Source organism: Megalopta genalis, chromosome 8 (genome assembly GCF_051020955.1).
Source record: "Megalopta genalis isolate 19385.01 chromosome 8, iyMegGena1_principal, whole genome shotgun sequence".
In the NCBI taxonomy this organism is placed as follows: Eukaryota; Metazoa; Arthropoda; class Insecta; order Hymenoptera; family Halictidae; genus Megalopta; species Megalopta genalis.
In genome coordinates this window covers 21,442,359-21,462,310 of record NC_135020.1, presented here as the reverse complement: position 1 = coordinate 21,462,310, position 19,952 = coordinate 21,442,359, and the positions used below count along the sequence as shown (strand labels likewise).

The following is a 19,952-nucleotide window of genomic DNA, read 5'->3' as shown; positions in this document are numbered from 1 at the left end:
ATGTCCAAATTTCGAACGGTTCTGAGTCATTTCCATTACCGTAATCTTGAAACACATAAAATTTCCGTTTAGTACCGTCATTCACTGATTCGATATATCTGCCAACCGTACAACTTGCATGATTTTCTCGTCGAAGTTGACATTACGCTCGAGACGATTCGATAGTATCGAGGTTTTTTGGCAGGTCGAAAGAAAGATGTCCATCGATGGTAGATTAGAATGTTATTAGTCATTCGTTCTTGCGTTTGTAAGTAAATATCAGCTGGATGTGCAGAGAAAAACAGAACGCGATTCCGTGACAGCGTTTAACGGACATAATTGCTGGACGTGTTCATTTTGTCGAGTAGAGCGGGTAAAATGGGACTTTTCCAGACTTCCTCGCCTTTTGACGCTGACGTCGGTGAGTGGTATACGTCTCCCTAGCCTTAATTCACTTAGAATCATCATTCTGCATAACTTAATCTATCGCCATGAAAATTCATATTTCGCAATCTATTACTTCGATTTTGATTATTTCTCATCTAGCACAATCATTTTTATGTCCCAGACGTCGGAATTTCACATTTGATAGACACATTAAGCGGTTGTTGACATTTGACCTCCAATTAAGACACCAGATTTTGTAAATTACTTTATTTACCGTTTTGCATCTCATCAGTCGATTGTATGAATCATGTTTATCAAATTGTTTACAACAACGTAGATTATATAGTAATATTTGAATTTTCGAATTTAATATTGTTTTATTCTTGTAAAAAAAATAAACGTTTTATTATTACGTTCACGAGAGTCAATAGACTATTACTCTACAGATATGATTAATGTAATAATTATTCTTAGGGTATTTCCACGAACATTTAAATAAAATCGGTATTTAATTACGCATAATGTCTGAGTTTATCATATGCATTCAGAGCAAACCGATAATTTTATTTATTCATATTTATAATGATTGTATTATATTACATTACAACAATAGTGAACATTATTGTTACAATGATGTTTCGATTGATTATAGTTGGAATGTGTCTTATATATTGTAAAACAGACTATATTTTAAAGTGATTTCTTCATTAAAAGGATTATTATTTAAGTTCAAGTATTTTTTGCTTCACGTGTTATTCTTTATTCAAACTTTTTTGCAACAGAGAAGGCAACCAGCGAAATGAATACCACCGAAGATTGGGGGAAAATAATGGATATTTGTGATAAAGTAGGAACTTCTACACAAAATGCAAAGGATTGTCTAAGATCCATTGTTAAAAGACTATATTCTCCAGACCCACATATTGTTGTGCAAGCATTAACAGTTAGTATATCTTTTAAACCATAATTTACTTGTATGATTTAAACCAAATTAACTGCCAAACTAATTTGTATAAAAATTTCTGTAAACTTAAAATTTGATACTTCTAAATTTATTATGATCTTATCATGTTTATTTTTTAAACTTGAAGTATTCAAAACAAAATTCTTTTGTTATATACTTAAATTTAATTGTGCTAAAAATTAATTTAATTGTGACAGATGAAAGTTATGCTACCCATATTACTGATAGTTTGGCAATGAGCATTTTAATGTCTCCAAACTGTAATAATTAATTTGTATTTAGTTATTGGATGCATGTGTCAGTAATTGTGGGAAAATGTTTCATCTGGAAATTGCATCAAGAGACTTTGAAAGTGACATGAGAAAACTCGTTAACCATACCCAACCAAAAATTGCAGAGAGAATGAAAGGGCTATTAAAAAAATGGGCTGAAGGCGATTTTAAATCTGATCCTCAATTAAATTTAATACCAAGTTTGTACAACAAACTAAAAAACGAAGGTTACGATTTTACTGTTATTTCAGATACGGTAAGACTTGTGGTTTATAAAATTCTTTTGTCATAAATCATACACAACTGTATTCAGTCTCCGGTTTGAATAGCAATTACTAAGATAGCGTTATCTCATATTAATGTTCATTTGTGTTTCCTATAATCACATGTTGAGCATAGAATTATTTTACTGCAACAGATTTTACTTCCATATAATGTTACATCTTAGTTTATAGATTTGTTTCACAGTAAAATATAATTTGAAAGTGTATATATAAATCTATTGTAATCTTATAGCCTAAACGTACAAGCGTACTAAGCAAAGATCCAAATGTAGTAACAAATTCACAGGAAGAAGAAGATATTGCAAAAGGTATTTCCATATATTCAAAATCTCCTTTATTTGTATTTTTTATACAATTTTTTAAATTATGTTGTTTCTTTATTGTTTTTAGCTATTGAACTTTCACTCAAAGATAGTAAAGCCCATAATCAAGCATCTTCATCACACAGTTCGCCATCTTCTAAAAAAAGTACCAGTTTGTACCCAAGTGTAAACACAGCACTTAATACTTCCAGCAATTCTGAAGGCAGGAAGGTCCGTGCATTATATGATTTCGAGGCAGCAGAAACTAATGAATTAACATTTTTCGCAGGAGAAATAAGTATGAATTAACAATTCTTTATAAACTTTTTTTTCAAGGGAACTGTACTTTAATTATAGCTGAAGAAAATCTAACTATAACGCATGTGTAATAGATTGATAAAAATTGAACTGAATTTTAGTTAATCTTTTGGATGACTCTGATCCAAATTGGTGGAAAGGCAGCAATTATACAGGAGTAGGACTTTTCCCTTCTAATTTTGTTACTGCAGATTTATCTGTTGAACCTGAACAATTTACAAGTAAGTTTTATCATATCTTAAATTAAATATACTTGATAATGGAAGACTATATATAAATTTTATGTAATAGAGTTAGAACACAGTAACAAAAAAATGGTTCAGTTTGCTGATGAAGTAGAAGTGAAAACTGTAAAGAGAGAACCAGAAGTGATTGAGGTTGAAATAGACGAAGGGAAAATGGATAAACTTCTACATTTGTTACATGAAGCTGATCCTCAGTGTGATAATTCTGACCCACAAGAAATGCTAGAGTTAGAAGGTAAGTTTTATTTACTGTAATACGACTTATTTTAATAATTTAGCAATGGGTTATAACTGTTTTTAAATAATATAATATTTTGTAGAACAAGTCACTGCGATGGGACCTTTAATTGATGCAGCATTAGAAAAAGTTGATAGAAGGCATGCACAGCTAACCCAACTCAGTTCTGATTTGGTGGATGCTCTTAATTTATATCATACACTGATGCGAGAACCTGCACCGCCTACACCATCTAGTTATACACTCCCTAAGATGCCACCACATATGAGTCCTTACCAATTCCAGAATCATGGACCACCACCTCCACATGTAAGTATTCTGTACTTACGACAATTATTGTTTACATAATTATAATATTTAAAACTGCATAATCAACAGATATATAATGGAGTACCTCCTCCTCATCCGTCTTCTTTTCCTGGGAGTAGTCCGTTAGGACCCTACAGTACTACAATCCCAACGAATGAGTATATGGGACCTACAAGTATGCCAAACATGACATTACCTCAGCATTTTGGACATGTGCAATCTGGTCCACATCAGCATCCTCCGGGACATCCTCAGGGTCCACCAGTACTGGAGCAAAGCAGCCTTCCTTACTCTCATCAAGGGTATGTGTTAATTTAAATATTCTATCAAACATTTCTATTTAACCAAATTTTCACAAATTCTACTAATTACTAATTAAGATTTTTAATTCTAAACTTATATTACACGTTGCTATTTAAAATTATAATACAAAGTGTGACATTCAATAAATGTGACTTAATTATTAAATGCTTTTGTAATGTGATAATAACAAATGATCAAAATATAATTATGAAAACTGTGATCTAAACAGATCATGGTAGTAAACCTGTTATGGTATTTATAGTATTTCAAATTGTTATTTTCCAAATAGTGAGCCTATAATGTAACTACAATGTAACTTATATTCACAGTCTGTACAATTTGTTTCTACTTTAATATTATTTTGTAAAGAAAATACAATGGCTTATGAAATATCAGAATATCTTTAATATATTAGATAGATCGAAAATTGTACTATATTAATGTTGTTTTTCTAGAAAATCATAAGATTTCCATAGCTCTAGTACAGGAGGAATTATTAATTTTAAGTAGTAATAATATAAAAATAACAGATTAGTTTTATAAGGATAAGTAATTGGATATTTTATAATTTGTTGCAACAGGTATCCACCTCAAACTGGTCCTATGCCGGTACCTTATGGTCCATCAGGGCCAACAGGACCTTCGGTAAGCCAGCAATCACAGTATGCTCCACCAAATGGGCAGCATATGTTGTAAAAGATGCTATATGTTTCAAATTCACCCTGTACTCTAATTGAAGCTGTACAATATTACTATATTATAATTATTTAAATAAACATACCCGAAGTAGCCAAAGATATTGGGCTTTTGATGGAAGTTTTGCATTCGAAACTTATCGTGTAAGCATGTTGCATAAACACGTTCGCGTCAAGATGATTAAAAGTACATTAGAGGAAGGCGATTTACTTTGTTAATCACTGACGATTGCAATTAGTGTTCTTTTTTTATAAATTTCTTTTAAATTTATTGACATGTTTATATGGCCGGTTTTTGGTATTATTATTTTAATTTGTGATTTATTACTATACGATATTAATTCCATACATTATTGTATTTATCCAAATCTAATATTGAAATGAAAATGAATTGTGGATCATGGTCGTCATCTTATATACACCGATATGTAATGTAATGTTAAGTTCGTGGCCAAGCGTCGCGTGATATTTTCACTAATTTGTAATCTATTGTGTAAATTTCGTCGTACGTTTGTAATAAGTTCTATGTATACAACTGCACTATCGTTTACTATGTAACTACAACAGTAGACAGAACTATACGGTAAACTGTGGAGACTGCATCGAAAGCATGACCGTATTTTATAGTTTTTTACTGTCATTCATTCTCAACAAGTAATTGTAAAAGAGCCTTAAAAATGGATTCAGAATTCCATAGCTTTTAAAGCTGCTCGAGTGGAATATATCATCTACAGAAATTGAAAAGCAATCGCAACAAGACATTTCGACCTGGTCTAGTCTGTCCACTGTGTATAATAAATATATTTCCTATTAATTGTTTATTGAACGAACTGCGAGGAGCTTTCTATGAATTGTTAACGCATAATATTCGTGTAACTGCGTTCATACCAATGTGGAAATGGTCCGTTAAAAAAACGAAGCGAGAACAAGGAAAGACAACTACTGTATTCTTTTAAAATTACCTTAATCACTTCGGTGTCGCGTAAAAACAGTGAAATTTGTACAATGAATGCCCTTAGATATTTAATGGCTATGCCAATGAATGTAATCACAAAACTTTCGCACAGATAGTGTGCTAAGCGTTCAGATTACAATACCGAAAGGCTTAAAGGAAAATTTTTGTGGCGAGACGAGATGAAACTAGAATAAGACGAATCTTAATAATCCTTTTTAGCGAATCTATCATTTTAATTTACGTATAATGTTTATGTTTTAAAGTATGAAGTATAATATTAGTTATAGACAATATTTAAAAGTCCTTTATAATTCAGGATTTATCAAATCTCAACACGCGGATATGTTAATTATTCAGTTCGTGACTTTCAAAATTATGTATTGAACGAATAATTACATGAAGGAGATTAAAGTTATGTATATATATATACATATACAAATATATACATGTATATATACATATACAAACATATATATTTATTTATACTAATTTCTTGTATATTATATAATGTATAGTAGTAAAATGCGTATAATTCCGGAAACAAAATCCGTGTACTAATTATTATATTAAGTTGTTCCAGAGTAACCGAAACTCCTATTAATTAACTAATTAGACGGTTGACCCTTATACGGGTATATTTTTTTAAATTGTTTCTTTTTTTCATTTCTTGTTAACTTCAACTCCGCTATTCTTAAAATTAATTATCGTTCTCATATACATTACCACTCAAGATGATCACAAGTAGATTCTTTCAAATAAAGGCGATATAAATTGTTTATTTGAGATTGTATATACTTGAAACCGAATGTGATTGAATCGAAACGATAATTTTATTTCTTTTTTACGTCGAACCATGAATGCTTTAGTAGACTACATATTCTTGAGTGATAGCATATACATATAATGTGAGCTAGCATAGATTGAAATATAAAATAATTCCATCATTTTTAATGACGTGAGAAAATTTATAGAGAATTTAAAACGAATTTGAATTCTTTCAACACGACTCAATAATAAACATACTTAATATATTTCAATAATAGTAAAAGTATCTATATCTCAACAAATTTCTCATGAATAATAAAGTTCACTATTTGATGTATCACGTCACAAAATCTTTTAATTGCATTTTATATTATAATAATTATCAAAAAGTAAAAATTGTCACACTTGTATAGAAAATACAATACCATGTTGAAAGGTTTAAAGACGGAAATATTGTGACAGAAGATATATTATACTTTAATATAATCTTTAATGTATTAATGAATGCAAATAACTAGTTTCTATAAAAAGAATCAATGATGTAAAAAATATTTTTGACTTCACTATTCCAGTTCGTAAATATTACATTCACCAGCTTAAAATAGATTTACTAAAGTTTGATCCACAAATACAAAGATTTATGTGGTATGAAATTTAAAATACTCCAGGCTTTTAGTCTGACTTCTTCTTTAAAGGATTAAAGGATTTCATTTAAGAAATAGAGAGCACTTTAAAGGAGATTGTTTTCAACGTAAAATCTTTCCAAAAAAATATTTTTTATCTCTTGAACTATTCTCAAGTTAATAAAAATAAGGGAAATATTTTAGGTTCCAGTCTTAAGTGAGTCACAATGTATGTGTGTTTGTAGAATATATGTTACAGATATCGGATAAATTAAAAGTTTTAAAATTTCGATGCAAAGCAAATGAGACAGGGTGTCTAAGTATGCATTTGAACAAGACATTTTTACACAATAATGTAATATGCTACGACGGGACGTAGGAATTAATTGCGTGGCTATTATGCAGAGAAGAAAGAAGGGCCATGTAAAAATCTTATAAAACAGCAGTTGGTAAAAGAATTGAAAGTTAGTTACGGATGTAATTGAAAGAGCAAATAGGGAAGAAAGGTGAAACGATGATCTTTTTGTAATATTGATATTTGTATGTATGCTACTAAAGAGAGGAAGAAGTTCAGAAAGAGAAAAAAAGTGTGAGTGGACACAGAGCGTCAGAAAAGGATAGGTCGTACGAAAAATAGATGTAATTTACATTGTATATGTTACGTTGCCATTAAATTCTCATTATTTACATAAATTTTGACGATATGTTATTGCACTTGTATGGATCTTTCTATGATGTTTCTAATAAAGTCAGACAGTTTTAATTTCAAATAGGATACACGTTAGAAGAAATCAAAATACTTTATTGTTTCTCTCTTAAGCTTAATTGCTGATGACGCTCATCGACCTTGCTTGAACCTTTTTAAACATGGTCAACAGTAACAGACAACGTAGTCACGCATCGTGGATAAATACATTTCTTCAAATTAGCTATATCTTTATGTTTTTCCATTACCACCATTTCGACATTTTACCATCCCCACCAACATATATTAACCGATAGAAGTACAAACATTTCTTACATCCCAGCATTTCGTATACTCAAAGCATCAGAGAACGTTCGGCTTCCAAACATTAAACATCGCGTAAAGTATTATTACAGTTAATTATGTCTCCTAGCAATTAACGTCAATTTACGAACGAGCATTTGGATATGATGTGTAAGGGGCAAAGTATATCCAACATCTCGATTGTGAGTTATGACACATTTTAAAATAATTGTTTATTTAGATTTTTAGGTTACATATTTTAGTATGTTTATCTTACAAATTATAGTTCACATTAAAATTGAGCAGTAATTAATTGTTTTGTCATTATTTGTGTAATCAATTATTGGAAGTACACATAATTAAAATCGTTAATCAACTAATTCTTTGTAGAATAAATAAATAATCATGATTTAGTAATCTATAATCATTAATATTAGTAATCAAAAAATTGTTCACTATCATTATCAAAATGATTCAGTATCGTAATAAAAAATGTAATCATTTAAGCTTGCTCATTGATTACATTTGCTTTATTTATTTCAATTATTCAGTCAGTTATTGCAGAATTTAGTAAAGTACAATTATTTCTTAAAGTTCACATTTCTTGCTGTGTTTTATGAAAAATCATTAATTATATTTCGTAATTTAAGTTTTCACAGAACTTATTTTCACACAACAAATAATAAAGTAAAATTAAATAGTTTGTTTTGAGAGACATAATAATATGTAAATCATTTTTTATCAATTTTAATTTAGAGAAACTACGCTCCGCAAACGCAGTAGCGTTTGGAGTAGTTAATAATATTGTTAAAGCAACATTTTTTTTGGAAATGAATTTATGTATCACATTGAAACATTGCGTTGATGTTGTACATGACGAATTGCGTATGTCACAAAATATTTTAATTTCATTTAGCAAATCGCTTCCATCTACATATATGTTCCATTATATGAAATAACAATTATGATTAAATTAATTTACTTTTTTCAAATGTGGAAGTAATCAACAACATGTGCGGAACCCGGGACAAATTCTCCTCTAAATGATAATCATTAATTATAAAGATGATATCACGATACTTATTATCGTTAATCATTAATTTAGTTACATTTTACTTACACCTAGTTTATTCAGTAAATTTGACTTCATTATTAAATGTTTTTACAACGTGGTAATACCAAATGGTCAAATTACTATAATTATGGAAAAACTGTGATCGAAACAGATTTTGGTAGTAAACCTGTTATGGTGTTTGTTATATTACAAATTGTCCTTCTGCAATCGAAGAAATGATTTACATGACAAAGTTGTATGTATTTTTGTACGTAATACACTTGCGAAAATAGATTTCAAATATTACCAATTCGTTTAAATAATATATTAAAAAATATAATTCTTTTTTCATTTTTCTACTCAAATATTAATATATTTTCTTGAGTATTTATATGCGATTAGTGCATATCCAAACAAAAAATACAGAGGAATTGAAATTTTACGCTTTATGTTTGAAAAGTAGTAAATTCGCGCTGATCCCATGCCACATACACATTGTCATAGTCACGGACACATAGGGGGGGGGGGGGGACAAAAGTATTTGTACATTTGAAATATAGTAATAAAAGCTACAATAATTTCTATATTATTAATTATATTCAAATATATGTAACTTTACATTATACATAACACTAATAAGAACAAATGAGCAAAAACAAAACTTAATTACATCGTGTTATCACTTATACTGGTAAAAATTTCACAAAATGGACAAAATAATTTGTACGTTTAATTATCGTGTCTGTATTACACCGTTCCCTTTTTTAAATATTTCCTTTAAATGTTCTTTCGATGTACTGACGCGCTAAACGGTTTATATGTTTCGGGTTATAATTTTGCTGAAAGTAAAGTGTCCTCCTAATACCTAATTTATCTGTATTTTCTTGTAAATTTCCAAGATCTCTATTTTCCCGACTCCAGAAGCACCAATACATCCCCGCGCTAGATTTCGTCGTCAGTTGCAAGTATTTATAAAAATATTTTTACAAGTACATATTACTTATGTATATTAATATTTTACAATATTATATTCCTCCAGAAGTCACACCGTTAGCGTGAATGTATCCTTCTGCTTTTTTTTTATTTACTTTGTTTTCCTCATGAACACTGCTGTTGTGTACGCAGCTTTGCCCTCGTCCGCCGTGAAGTCTAGTAAACAGCTCTGCATTAGGGTCGAGACACACTTACGTGCTAGGCTCGGTCACATGCCCAAGGCCGAGACATTCTTTTATAACACGACGTACACATTACATTTACGCCATGCCGTCCGGCACCGTCCAAATGTGTTTACCCTGGCAGGCAATCCCGGTCCAACCTTGCTTCGCCCGTGAGTCACACTACCAAAACAAAGCGAGACGGGACTAATACAATTTGGACAATGCGTCAAATCTTTCGTTTCAGAAGACCGTGTTACTTTCAATAATTTTATTAGCAAGCGAATTTTAGGTGATTTACGTAACAAATTTATTGCTTTGCAAACACATGATTTTATTGCTAAAATGTAAGATATATGTTTACATTCTACTAAATAGTCTACAATCGGTAGTGAATTCGTGGTGGTAACATATTTTTCAGAAAACTATGACGGCATTGTTCAAGACGATTTATTATTTCAATTATTATTGACAGTATATTGTCTATTCTTACGCACCTTTACACCGGTGCTCAAGCCACATCCATGCCAATGCGTCTTGTCAGGTTCACCGTACTTTCGTTGATGTCGAAAGCGCTTTGGCAAGCGCTACCGTTTTCATACCACAGTCCAGCTGAAAAATAATTATTTATTAATATAAACAATAACTAAATATACGGTGTGCCACTCTCTTTCTCTCTAATATAGAGATATGCTTCAAGTCTATAATTATTCAAAGCACTGTGTACAAACTTGTTTAATCAAATATAACTAACTTTTCGGAGAATCTCCATGTTCAAAAAGTTTGGAATGTTCCGATCCATCATTGTCGCTTTATAAACTTTGCGAATTTTCAGAATTATTCATCCTTCGGTGGTTCGCTCGGAAAAGACGTAAAACACTGTTAGAAAGTGTCGTACAGGCTAGGTTTTTCGGAACATGGTAGCGACTGTCTCGCTACACTTACATCCGCAATGATTTGACGTACACATTTTTTACATGCCAAAGATAATCTTCCTATTCGAAGAAAATTTATTCGACGAATATTGTTTTTATTCGTAGCGTAGAATAAAATTTTCATTTTTTATTCGAAGGCTTCGAATAACTTCTGCCAGCTCGAATCAACGGCGTTGCCGTTGTCGAGCGAGCGTGCCGTCGTGCCAAGTTGTTCGAGTGGTTCGACTCGAATTTCGGACCAGTAACGGTAAGCAAACGGGGAGCCACGCGCGAATACAGATCTAAACTTTTACATTTTTTAATATACTTCGATAAAAATATTGCGAATGAATTTAGGAGTTTTTCCCGATGAAGATGAATCCAAATTCGTTCTTCCAACATTTTCTTTCTTCCATTTCTTTCTTCCCACACATGCAATTATTAATTAGGACGCAATATTATTTGCGCTAATATTGCGCAAATATAATGTAATATAACGTAAACACTCTCCAAAATGCCTCTCTTTTTAGTATTTCTGATATATTTCTGTGTGATATACCCTCTCCGTACACAACCGTGTAATAATTTTTCTTTTTCCCAACATTGTTTCATTCCTTTTTATCCTCATGTCGCAAACATTTAGCGACAACATGAACCAATGAAAGCATATCGTGCTTCAATAATCGCATCTTGTAAAAGACTAATCACCGACAGCTTGCAAATCCAAGAAGTATCAACATTTGAAACTATCGTATGAAAACGCGATGTGCTTACTTAACTAGAAAACAGATTACATGGTCACTGTACTTGTGAACATTTTCAAAAATCTCTACGTAAATATGTGAATTAAAAAAGAATTAGTAGTTTGAAATTTTAACATATTAAATATGCAGAAATATTGAAATATGCGAAATATTAAATATTAACACGAGTTAATATACGAACATATTAGCTACATGTGTACATGGGTGTACTGTTATGCTGGGAAGGAGGAAAGGGTGAAAGGTCCCTCGAGAAAATATTCTTCATCTTCTTTGTTAACGTAGAGTATATTGAGTAGGTCACAAACAGTATGTACAAAAAATGTATTTCACCGGTTTTACATGTCTGAACAAGACTAATGCGGATTCGGAAGTGCCCGTCAGTTTGGGTTACGGTTCCCTTTATACATTTTGGTAGACGGACTTGGGCCTTATCGTCGCATTGGTCGTAGGCCACGTATGCTCTCTCTCTCTCTCTCTCTCTCTCTCTCTCTCTCTCTCTCTCTCTCTCTCTCTCTCTCTCTCTCTCTCTCTCTCTCTCTGTGTGTGTGTGTGTGTGTGTGTGTGTGTGTGTGTGTGTGTGTGTGTGTGTGTGTGTGTGTGTGTGTGACCAATAGACCAAACTTTAAGATTTAGGGGTTGAGCAAAACGGGGCTGATTCTTCCTGTTTTGCTCGGAGCTTATCTTATGGGTGACGCAGCATAATAGTACAAAAATAATTTGACTCCTTCGCAATGTATTGCCCAATTGCTTGCATAGAGACTGGTATTTTGCCACAGCATTCCTAGTGTTGCTTACGGTCGAGATCCTCGGTTTGCTTACTGTTCGGTTAACAAATTTTTGCAATTGTTAAAAAATAATTTGACATTTTTGCAATGTATTGCCTAATTGCTTACATAGAGATTGGTATTTTGCCATAGGATCCCCAGTTCTTTTCTTATTGTTCGGTTAACATATTTTTGTAATCGTTCAAAAATAATTTGACTCTTTTGCAACGTATTGTCTAATTGTTGCGTTGCACTATGTTTAGTAAGCGGTTCTTGTAATATCGTGGATCGTGTAAAACTTGCCAGACTCTCTAAATGTCGACAACTGTATCGTTTGAACTAGCGAATTGTGAATTATCCCGATTCTTGATTCGTGTCGCGCTTTTATGTGGAAAATGTACATGGTGGTGGACTCGTACTTGTCCAATTAGGCAACTTGTCTTTGGACAGTACCCCCTTTGGCGTCGTGACCACTGCCAACTCCAAATTTCGTAGGGTGTAAAGGTGCGTCGTGTGAGCACCTGATATCTTTACCCCGCGATATGAACTATCTATCGGGTTGTAAGGCCGATTACGCTGCGCGACGGAATAGGACGATATCGTTGCCACTGATTCAACTTTTCAATGTCAACATAACCTTGACATAACCGTCCCTTGACATAACCTTGACATAACCGTCCCTTGACATAACCTTGACATAACCGTCCCTTGACATAACCTCGAAATCACCAGAGATTTCGGTACGAAAACGTTTTAGTGCGACGTCAACAGTTTTCTTTTATTTTAATTAACCCCTTAACGCACAGTTTAAAAAAAAAACCGGTCAAAAAATCAATTTCTTTTAATGTAAAAGAACACAGTTTAGAACATTGTTAGAACAACTGAAGAAGATACAGCCGTTGATTGGAAGTAGATAAGCAATATCCAACCAAATCTACATTCTCAAAAGGTTTCCATTTGTTACCGCCACTGATTCAACTTTTCAATGTCAACATAACCTTGACATAACCTCGAAATCACCAGAGATTTCGGTACGAAAACGTTTTAGAGCGACGTCTACAGTTTTCTTTTATTTTAATTAACCCCTTAACGCACAGTTTAAAAAAAAAAATCGGCCAGAAAATCAATTGCTTTTAATGTAAAAGAACACAGTTTAGAACATTGTTAGAACAACAGAAGAATATACAGCCGTTGATGACATCAGATAATTAATGTTAAAGTTGTTAATGAAAGGCCAGAAAGACGCGCTGGATTACGGCGCGAGGGCTCGGGTATAGTCCGGATCGAACCTCCCACCTTCCCCCACTCCCTAATATTTCTAGTACTGTGCCGGCGTGGTACCCTTTAGCTCGCGTTACTCGAAACGGTTCGGCTTCGTTCGATGATGCCCGAATCGTGTACCGATTCGTACCGTTCGTACGCTCATTTGGTCGGAACCGGACCATTCCGCGTATTGATGTCGGTTTTGAACAAGTATTGCGTACACACATGTACACGTGTAGTTAATATGTCCGTGTATTAACACGTGTTAATATTTAATATTTCGCATATTTAATATGTCAAAATTTCAAACTACTAATTTCTTTTTAATTCACATATTTACGTAGACGTATTCACATATTTCTTTGAACGGTAATCTGTTCTCTAGTTAGATAAGCACATCGCGTTTTTACACGATAGTTTCAAATGTTGATACTTGGATTTGGAATCTATCGGTGATCGATCTTTTACAAGATGCGATTATTGAAGCACGAATGTTACGAAAAATGTTTTTTGTGCATTTATTGTATTAAATGTCATGGCTCTGTCTAGTTGCATTAGAGATCATGCAACCCTTTCGGGTGCTCAAATGTTAATTCGGAAAGTGCGAGCTACTGCACAGAGAACGATATTTCATACTAATGGCGACTGTCAATGACGTAATTTTCACTTCTGCATGTGTGCATAAATTGCATCGGTTCTTTGAAATTGGAACTAGCTCGAATCGCACATAGTCCATTTGCCATGCGACTTGGATCTCCAAGGAATATGTACGCAGAGAATATTCATTTTATTCTTATCGATTGAAACGGATTAATAAAAACTCGCAAGGGTCTTCAGGAATTCAACTTCAACAAAATAATATTTACTCTACAATTACTAGTATTACCAATAAATTAGAATCTCGCTCGAGAAAATAATTGTCAATGACGTAATTTTCACTTTTGCATGTGTGCATAAATTGCATCGGTTCTTTGAAATTGGAACTAGCTTGAATCGCACATAGTCCATTTGCCATGCGACTTGGATCTCCAAGGAATATGTACGCAGAGAATATTCATTTTATTCTTATCGATTGAAACGGATTAATAAAAACTCGCAAGGGTCTTCAGGAATTCAACTTCAACAAAATAATATTTACTCTACAATTACTAGTATTACCAATAAATTAGAATCTCGCTCGAGAAAATAATTGTCAATGACGTAATTTTCACTTTTGCATGTGTGCATAAATTGCATCGGTTCTTTGAAATTGGAACTAGCTTGAATCGCACATAGTCCATTTGCCATGCGACTTCGATCTCCAAGGAATATGTACGCAGAGAATATTCATTTTATTCTTATCGATTGAAACGGATTAATAAAAACTCGCAAGAGTCTTCAGGAATTCAACTTCAACAAAATAATATTTACTCTATAATTACTAGTATTACCAATAAATTAGAATCTCGCTCGAGAAAATAATTTACCACTGGAATTCAATTAAATTGCAGTACGTAATCGTGTGTATATAATACCCATTAAAAACCGACATCGCTACGCAGAACGGTTCGGTGCCGTCCGAATAAGGGAGCGTGCACGTGGTATGAATCGGAACACGGTTCGGTCATCGTCGGTTGGAGCCGAACCGTACCGAGCACACTACTAGAAATATTAGAGAATGGAGAAAGTGGGAGGTTCGATCCACCCTACCTGAACCCTCGCACAGTAATTCAGCGCGTCTTTCTGGCCTTTTATTAACAATTTTAATATTAACCCCTTGCGGACGAGAGGCGACTCTCGGTCGCCACGGCGTTTCGCGCGGCAGGACGAATGGCGAATGAGAGGCGACAGTTGGTGTTTATGTTAGATTTCATTATCTCCAACATTGTTCAACGTACTATTTTATGAGAAACGAACAGCCACTTACACATTTGAACTTCGTAAAATTTTGATCAACAAATTGAGAGGAGATTATCGTCAACCACGAGATAGATCTTCAAGTTCGACGGCCAACTCTGACGAAATTCGTCTGAACGGGAAACTGCATGTAATTGTTACTGGCATAAAGAAAGATTGCAAAGTTTGTTCCAGTCGAAACAAACCAGGGGGAAGACATGAGACGACCTGTTTCTGTGATGCATGTCCAGACAAACCAAGAATGCATCTTGGTCAATGTTTTATAAACTATCACACCGAACGAAACTACAAATCATAATTTTTGTAAAATTATATTCATAAAAGTGTGAATATAGATAAACTAACGAAAAATATAACGTTTTTATAAGATAATTTATATGTAAGATCATTTTATTTTACCATATAAGACACTCGACATATTTGCAAAATTCGCCTCGTCCTGCTATCTGACTCGGCCGAAAAAGTCGTCGTCCGCTAAGGGTTAATTATCTTAAAAACTATATAAGCTGTCTGTCGAGTATCATTGAGATCAGATTTACAAGTCAGCGTACGTCGTAATGCAAAAGGACATCAATGTTAATAGCGTTTATGTATCTTGACTGTTTTAGTCTCAAACCGGCATAGTTCCATTGCATCGTGTCGCCTACGTTAAAATACATCAAAGCGTGTAGAATTATCTGACCTTGACATAACCTTTGACCCCAAACATGAAAACGAAATATGAAATTATTGTCTGTCGGTATCTCAAGATTTAGAGACGAATGCAGTAAAATGCAGTGCTACACGATAGAACAAAAGAAATGCACTTACGAGAATCAACACGGAGGACCTTGATCAATTGTAGTTTTTTCTTAAAATTTCTTTCTCATGTCATGTAGTAGTAGTTGACCTTAATACAATTTTGACAATAAGATTAAAAACTATGTTTACCAAAATCATCCAAATATATTTCTGAAATTTATTTTCTATATTCATTTTCTTTCAATAGTACCTCATGGGTGATGTGGAAATCTATTGGCCCGAGCATATTGTAGTCGCTACGGAAAGCGAGTCGCGCAACAACAGCCAGAGGGCGGAACCTCTGAAAATCGGCCGTCGCAAGCAGTTAATTCCGAGCCCAGCACTGCAACATTATAATGTAAATATTGTATTAATTATTTGTCCCTTATTCGTCGTACTGTAATAGATAATTTGTTCTCTTTTTTATTCGTGTTCTAGGTAATTGGATTTGTAAGATTGGCGTACAGCAGGGATGTCAAACTCGCGGCCCGAGATGAACATTTTTGATGTCAAGTATCAGGACGTAAACAATAATTTAACTTTATATATATTTATTATAATGTACTAGTCAAAATACAAATATTTGTTTCTACGAACATTGATCTTTTGTTGCGGCCCACATAAAGTTAAGCTTTGTTTATTTGGCCCAAATTAGCTTTCGAGTTTGACACCCCTGACGTAGAGTCATACAGTACTCGTCCGGCAATGCATATCTATGACATCGTACGCACACACTGATACGAATATACATATTACTGTATGTTTCAATAATTAATTAATTTTATGATGTTAACTTTTTAAAATGATTAAATGATTAAAGCCAAGGTCTGTCTCAAACTTTATTAATTATACTAAACAATCTAGAATATATACTTTTAGGGGCCAAGAACACGATTGTTGGGTAAGTATTCTAAATAGTATCCTAAATAGAATGTATTAATTAAAGTGAGGGTGACATTTGTCAAAAGATTTGTCAGATATATATTATACAATTTCGACTATAGGATCTAATAAGTTTCCAAAGTGAATATTGTTGTCCAATATATATGCACGAAACTAAATTAATATTTGGTCATTGTGACTCGAATGTAGAAAAAATTCCAAACACGCAGGACATTCACTTTTTGCATATACACTTACTGACAAAAGTGAAGAAACAACTTAATCGTTTGATACATTTCGGTATACATTCTTTATCCTCTAAGATACATAGGTTGGAACAAAACATAGCATAATGAGATAGCATCCCATACATCAATGATCAATGAGTTTCTTCTCAAACATACTTAAACGAGAGCCATAATTAAATTGAATCGAAGAAATGAGGCAAAAGCTGCGCGACATAAGTTAAGTTATATAATCACTTTTAATGGAAAACAGCGATGTGTCAATGTCTGTAGTTTTTATAACAGTCTAATAAGATGTTGGATAATCCTTGGATTTGAGAACTGCATTGCATCTGTGTGGCATGAATTCAATTAATCGAACACAAAACTCAGTCGGTATTTCTGACTATATTTTCGTGATTGTTTCCATTAATTCTGCTTTATTGTTAAAAGAGCGACTTATCGCCAAAATTATAAAACGATTCGATGAATATGGAACTGTTAAAACGGCACTGCGAACTGGCAGACCGCGAAAAACAGATGAAAAACTAGATTGTCGAATTGCAAGACTTTCTAAGTCGAATCCATTTTACACTGCTTGTGAAATGAACCCCTTGCACTACTTTCACGAGCCTGACTCGTGATGAAAATTTTGTGCCAAAATTGAATATCACGAATCTGACTCGTTGCTACAATTCACAACCGCTTCACCAGATTACTTGTAATGTAATTTGATGAAGCAGACAAAGCACACTTATTTGGATTGGGGTCGTGTATAACCTTACTATTTCAATTCAAACAAGTCATTCAGGGTTTCAAAGATCAATGCCGTCATTTGCATTTTACTAGAATTCATGGCACGAATAAAACTAGCTGCGACCGCAGCGGAAGAAACATGTTTGCTATAAACTTGCATAGTCAGTTTACATTTAATAGGATCAGATAGACATACTTTTCTGATAGACAGTAAGCAGCTACAGTTAATTCAGAATTTCCAAGGCTCTGCAACGAAATTACATCACACTAGGTAACGCGAGAGATTATTTGCATCTTTTAAAATAAGTGCAAATAATTAAATATATTAAAAATTCTGTGGCAATTTCTCGCAAAATATGGGAAAAAGTTATTCAAAACGATAACCTTGACAACATATTTCAAGGTCATTGAGACCTCTCTTTCAAATAATTACCATAATTGTAATTAATTATGCAATTAATTATAGGTACATATTAATTATAAATTTTATTAATATAAAAATTCTATAACTGGAGAACTGTTGGCTAATATTTTGACTGTATGAACATATAAATAAGTAATAGCATCATTAAAGTAATGTTGGCAAAAGAGGTATCTTAATTATTTCCCACAAACAAGTCCCTGCGTTGATTAATAAAATTAAATAATAAAACATACCTCATATATTGCATAAAGATCGTGTTTAATACATCATTTTGTTTTCCACTACTCCAATGTTACACAACAATTAAACAACTTTTAGTTTTCTTTATCATCCCTTAGTCCATAGGTTGCATTATGCATGTTGTATTCGGTGACAAATACATAATTTCCAAATCATCTCCTGTGGATCCTTCGGTAACATTTTATGTTCCCAATTAATATCTAATAATTTATCCTTGTTCTAATTGAAATTGTTGTACACATGGTTTCGAAATAATTCATGTACGAATCTAGAAATAAATTTTAATTAATCCAAATGTTTTTTGGATTTAAACGTTATTGCAAGATTTTATATTGTATTTTTTATATTATTCATGAACGTTGATCCATATAATCTTATATAAACGTTGGTGGGGTTTCTTAAACTTTAATGTTTTTTTTGCGAAGTGTCCATGTGGATAAAAGATATTTTGCAGCAACTGTTATCAATAGTAACGTTTCCAAATCCTTTAACACATCCAGTCGCAGGTCCATAATTAAAGTAACGGCTTTTGGTCGCCATATCAATTAATTTTACTATTACTTTTCACAATCACTACTATTTAACGAAAATTAACACTCTAGCCACTTAATTAATATTAATTAATATTCACAGTTTAAAAATTATAAAAATAATGTTCACTGTTTGTAATAATATTCGTGGTGGTATTACCACAATAATAGTACAATAACTAATAGTAACAATAGTTAACTGCGAATAAAGCTCATGGCCGTTTTTGTAACTTTTTTATATGATACAGTTTACACTTACCAGTGCCAAAGAAATAAACAAGCAGATTGCTGATAAAATTTTAAAAATATTCAAAGTTGTTATTACATAAATGGATCACTCGAAAATCGGCATTTCCTCGTTTTTAAAGAAATTAAGATAACAATTCTATGTATATGATCTCACACAACATTTATTCACTCAACCTTGTATTATATACAAGTGTGGAATGACTCGTTATTATAGATTTGTCCTAAACTATTAAAATATTGAAGTATTAATGGACTGGTATACCTATGATATGCTGTATTTTAAAATGTATGCTTTCAAATATGAAATCAATCATTTGATAGTTTTTGAGTTTTTTGGACTTCGCAAAAGAAATGTAGTGCAAATTTGTATGATGTACGATAATTTGTTATTAGAAGTGTAGCTTAAAACAAATTGCCTTTATACAATCACA

At 32.7% G+C, this 19,952-nt stretch overlaps 1 protein-coding gene and 2 long non-coding RNA genes across 3 annotated transcripts; 1 reads left to right on the top strand and 2 right to left on the bottom strand.

Annotated features, from left to right (window-relative positions):
* On the top strand, positions 1 to 17,040 carry Stam (signal transducing adaptor molecule). Its single transcript, XM_033479009.2, has 12 exons — positions 1 to 400; positions 1,149 to 1,309; positions 1,613 to 1,858; positions 2,119 to 2,194; positions 2,277 to 2,486; positions 2,608 to 2,727; positions 2,798 to 2,986; positions 3,072 to 3,298; positions 3,368 to 3,600; positions 4,183 to 7,830; positions 16,425 to 16,574; positions 16,655 to 17,040. The coding sequence occupies exons 1-10, from the start codon at positions 358 to 360 to the stop codon at positions 4,295 to 4,297; spliced, it is 1,620 nt and encodes a 539-aa protein (XP_033334900.1). The 5' UTR covers positions 1 to 357; the 3' UTR covers positions 4,298 to 7,830; positions 16,425 to 16,574; positions 16,655 to 17,040.
* LOC117225453 (uncharacterized) lies at positions 9,260 to 11,141 on the bottom strand. The gene is made up of 3 exons (XR_004491514.2): positions 10,590 to 11,141; positions 10,333 to 10,447; positions 9,260 to 10,018 (listed from the first exon to the last, which is right to left on the bottom strand). It is a non-coding gene; the product is annotated as an uncharacterized LOC117225453 (long non-coding RNA).
* On the bottom strand, positions 11,780 to 13,560 carry LOC143259967 (uncharacterized). The gene is made up of 2 exons (XR_013034021.1): positions 12,953 to 13,560; positions 11,780 to 12,914 (listed from the first exon to the last, which is right to left on the bottom strand). It is a non-coding gene; the product is annotated as an uncharacterized LOC143259967 (long non-coding RNA).
* Positions 17,041 to 19,952: the final 2,912 nt, after the last annotated feature.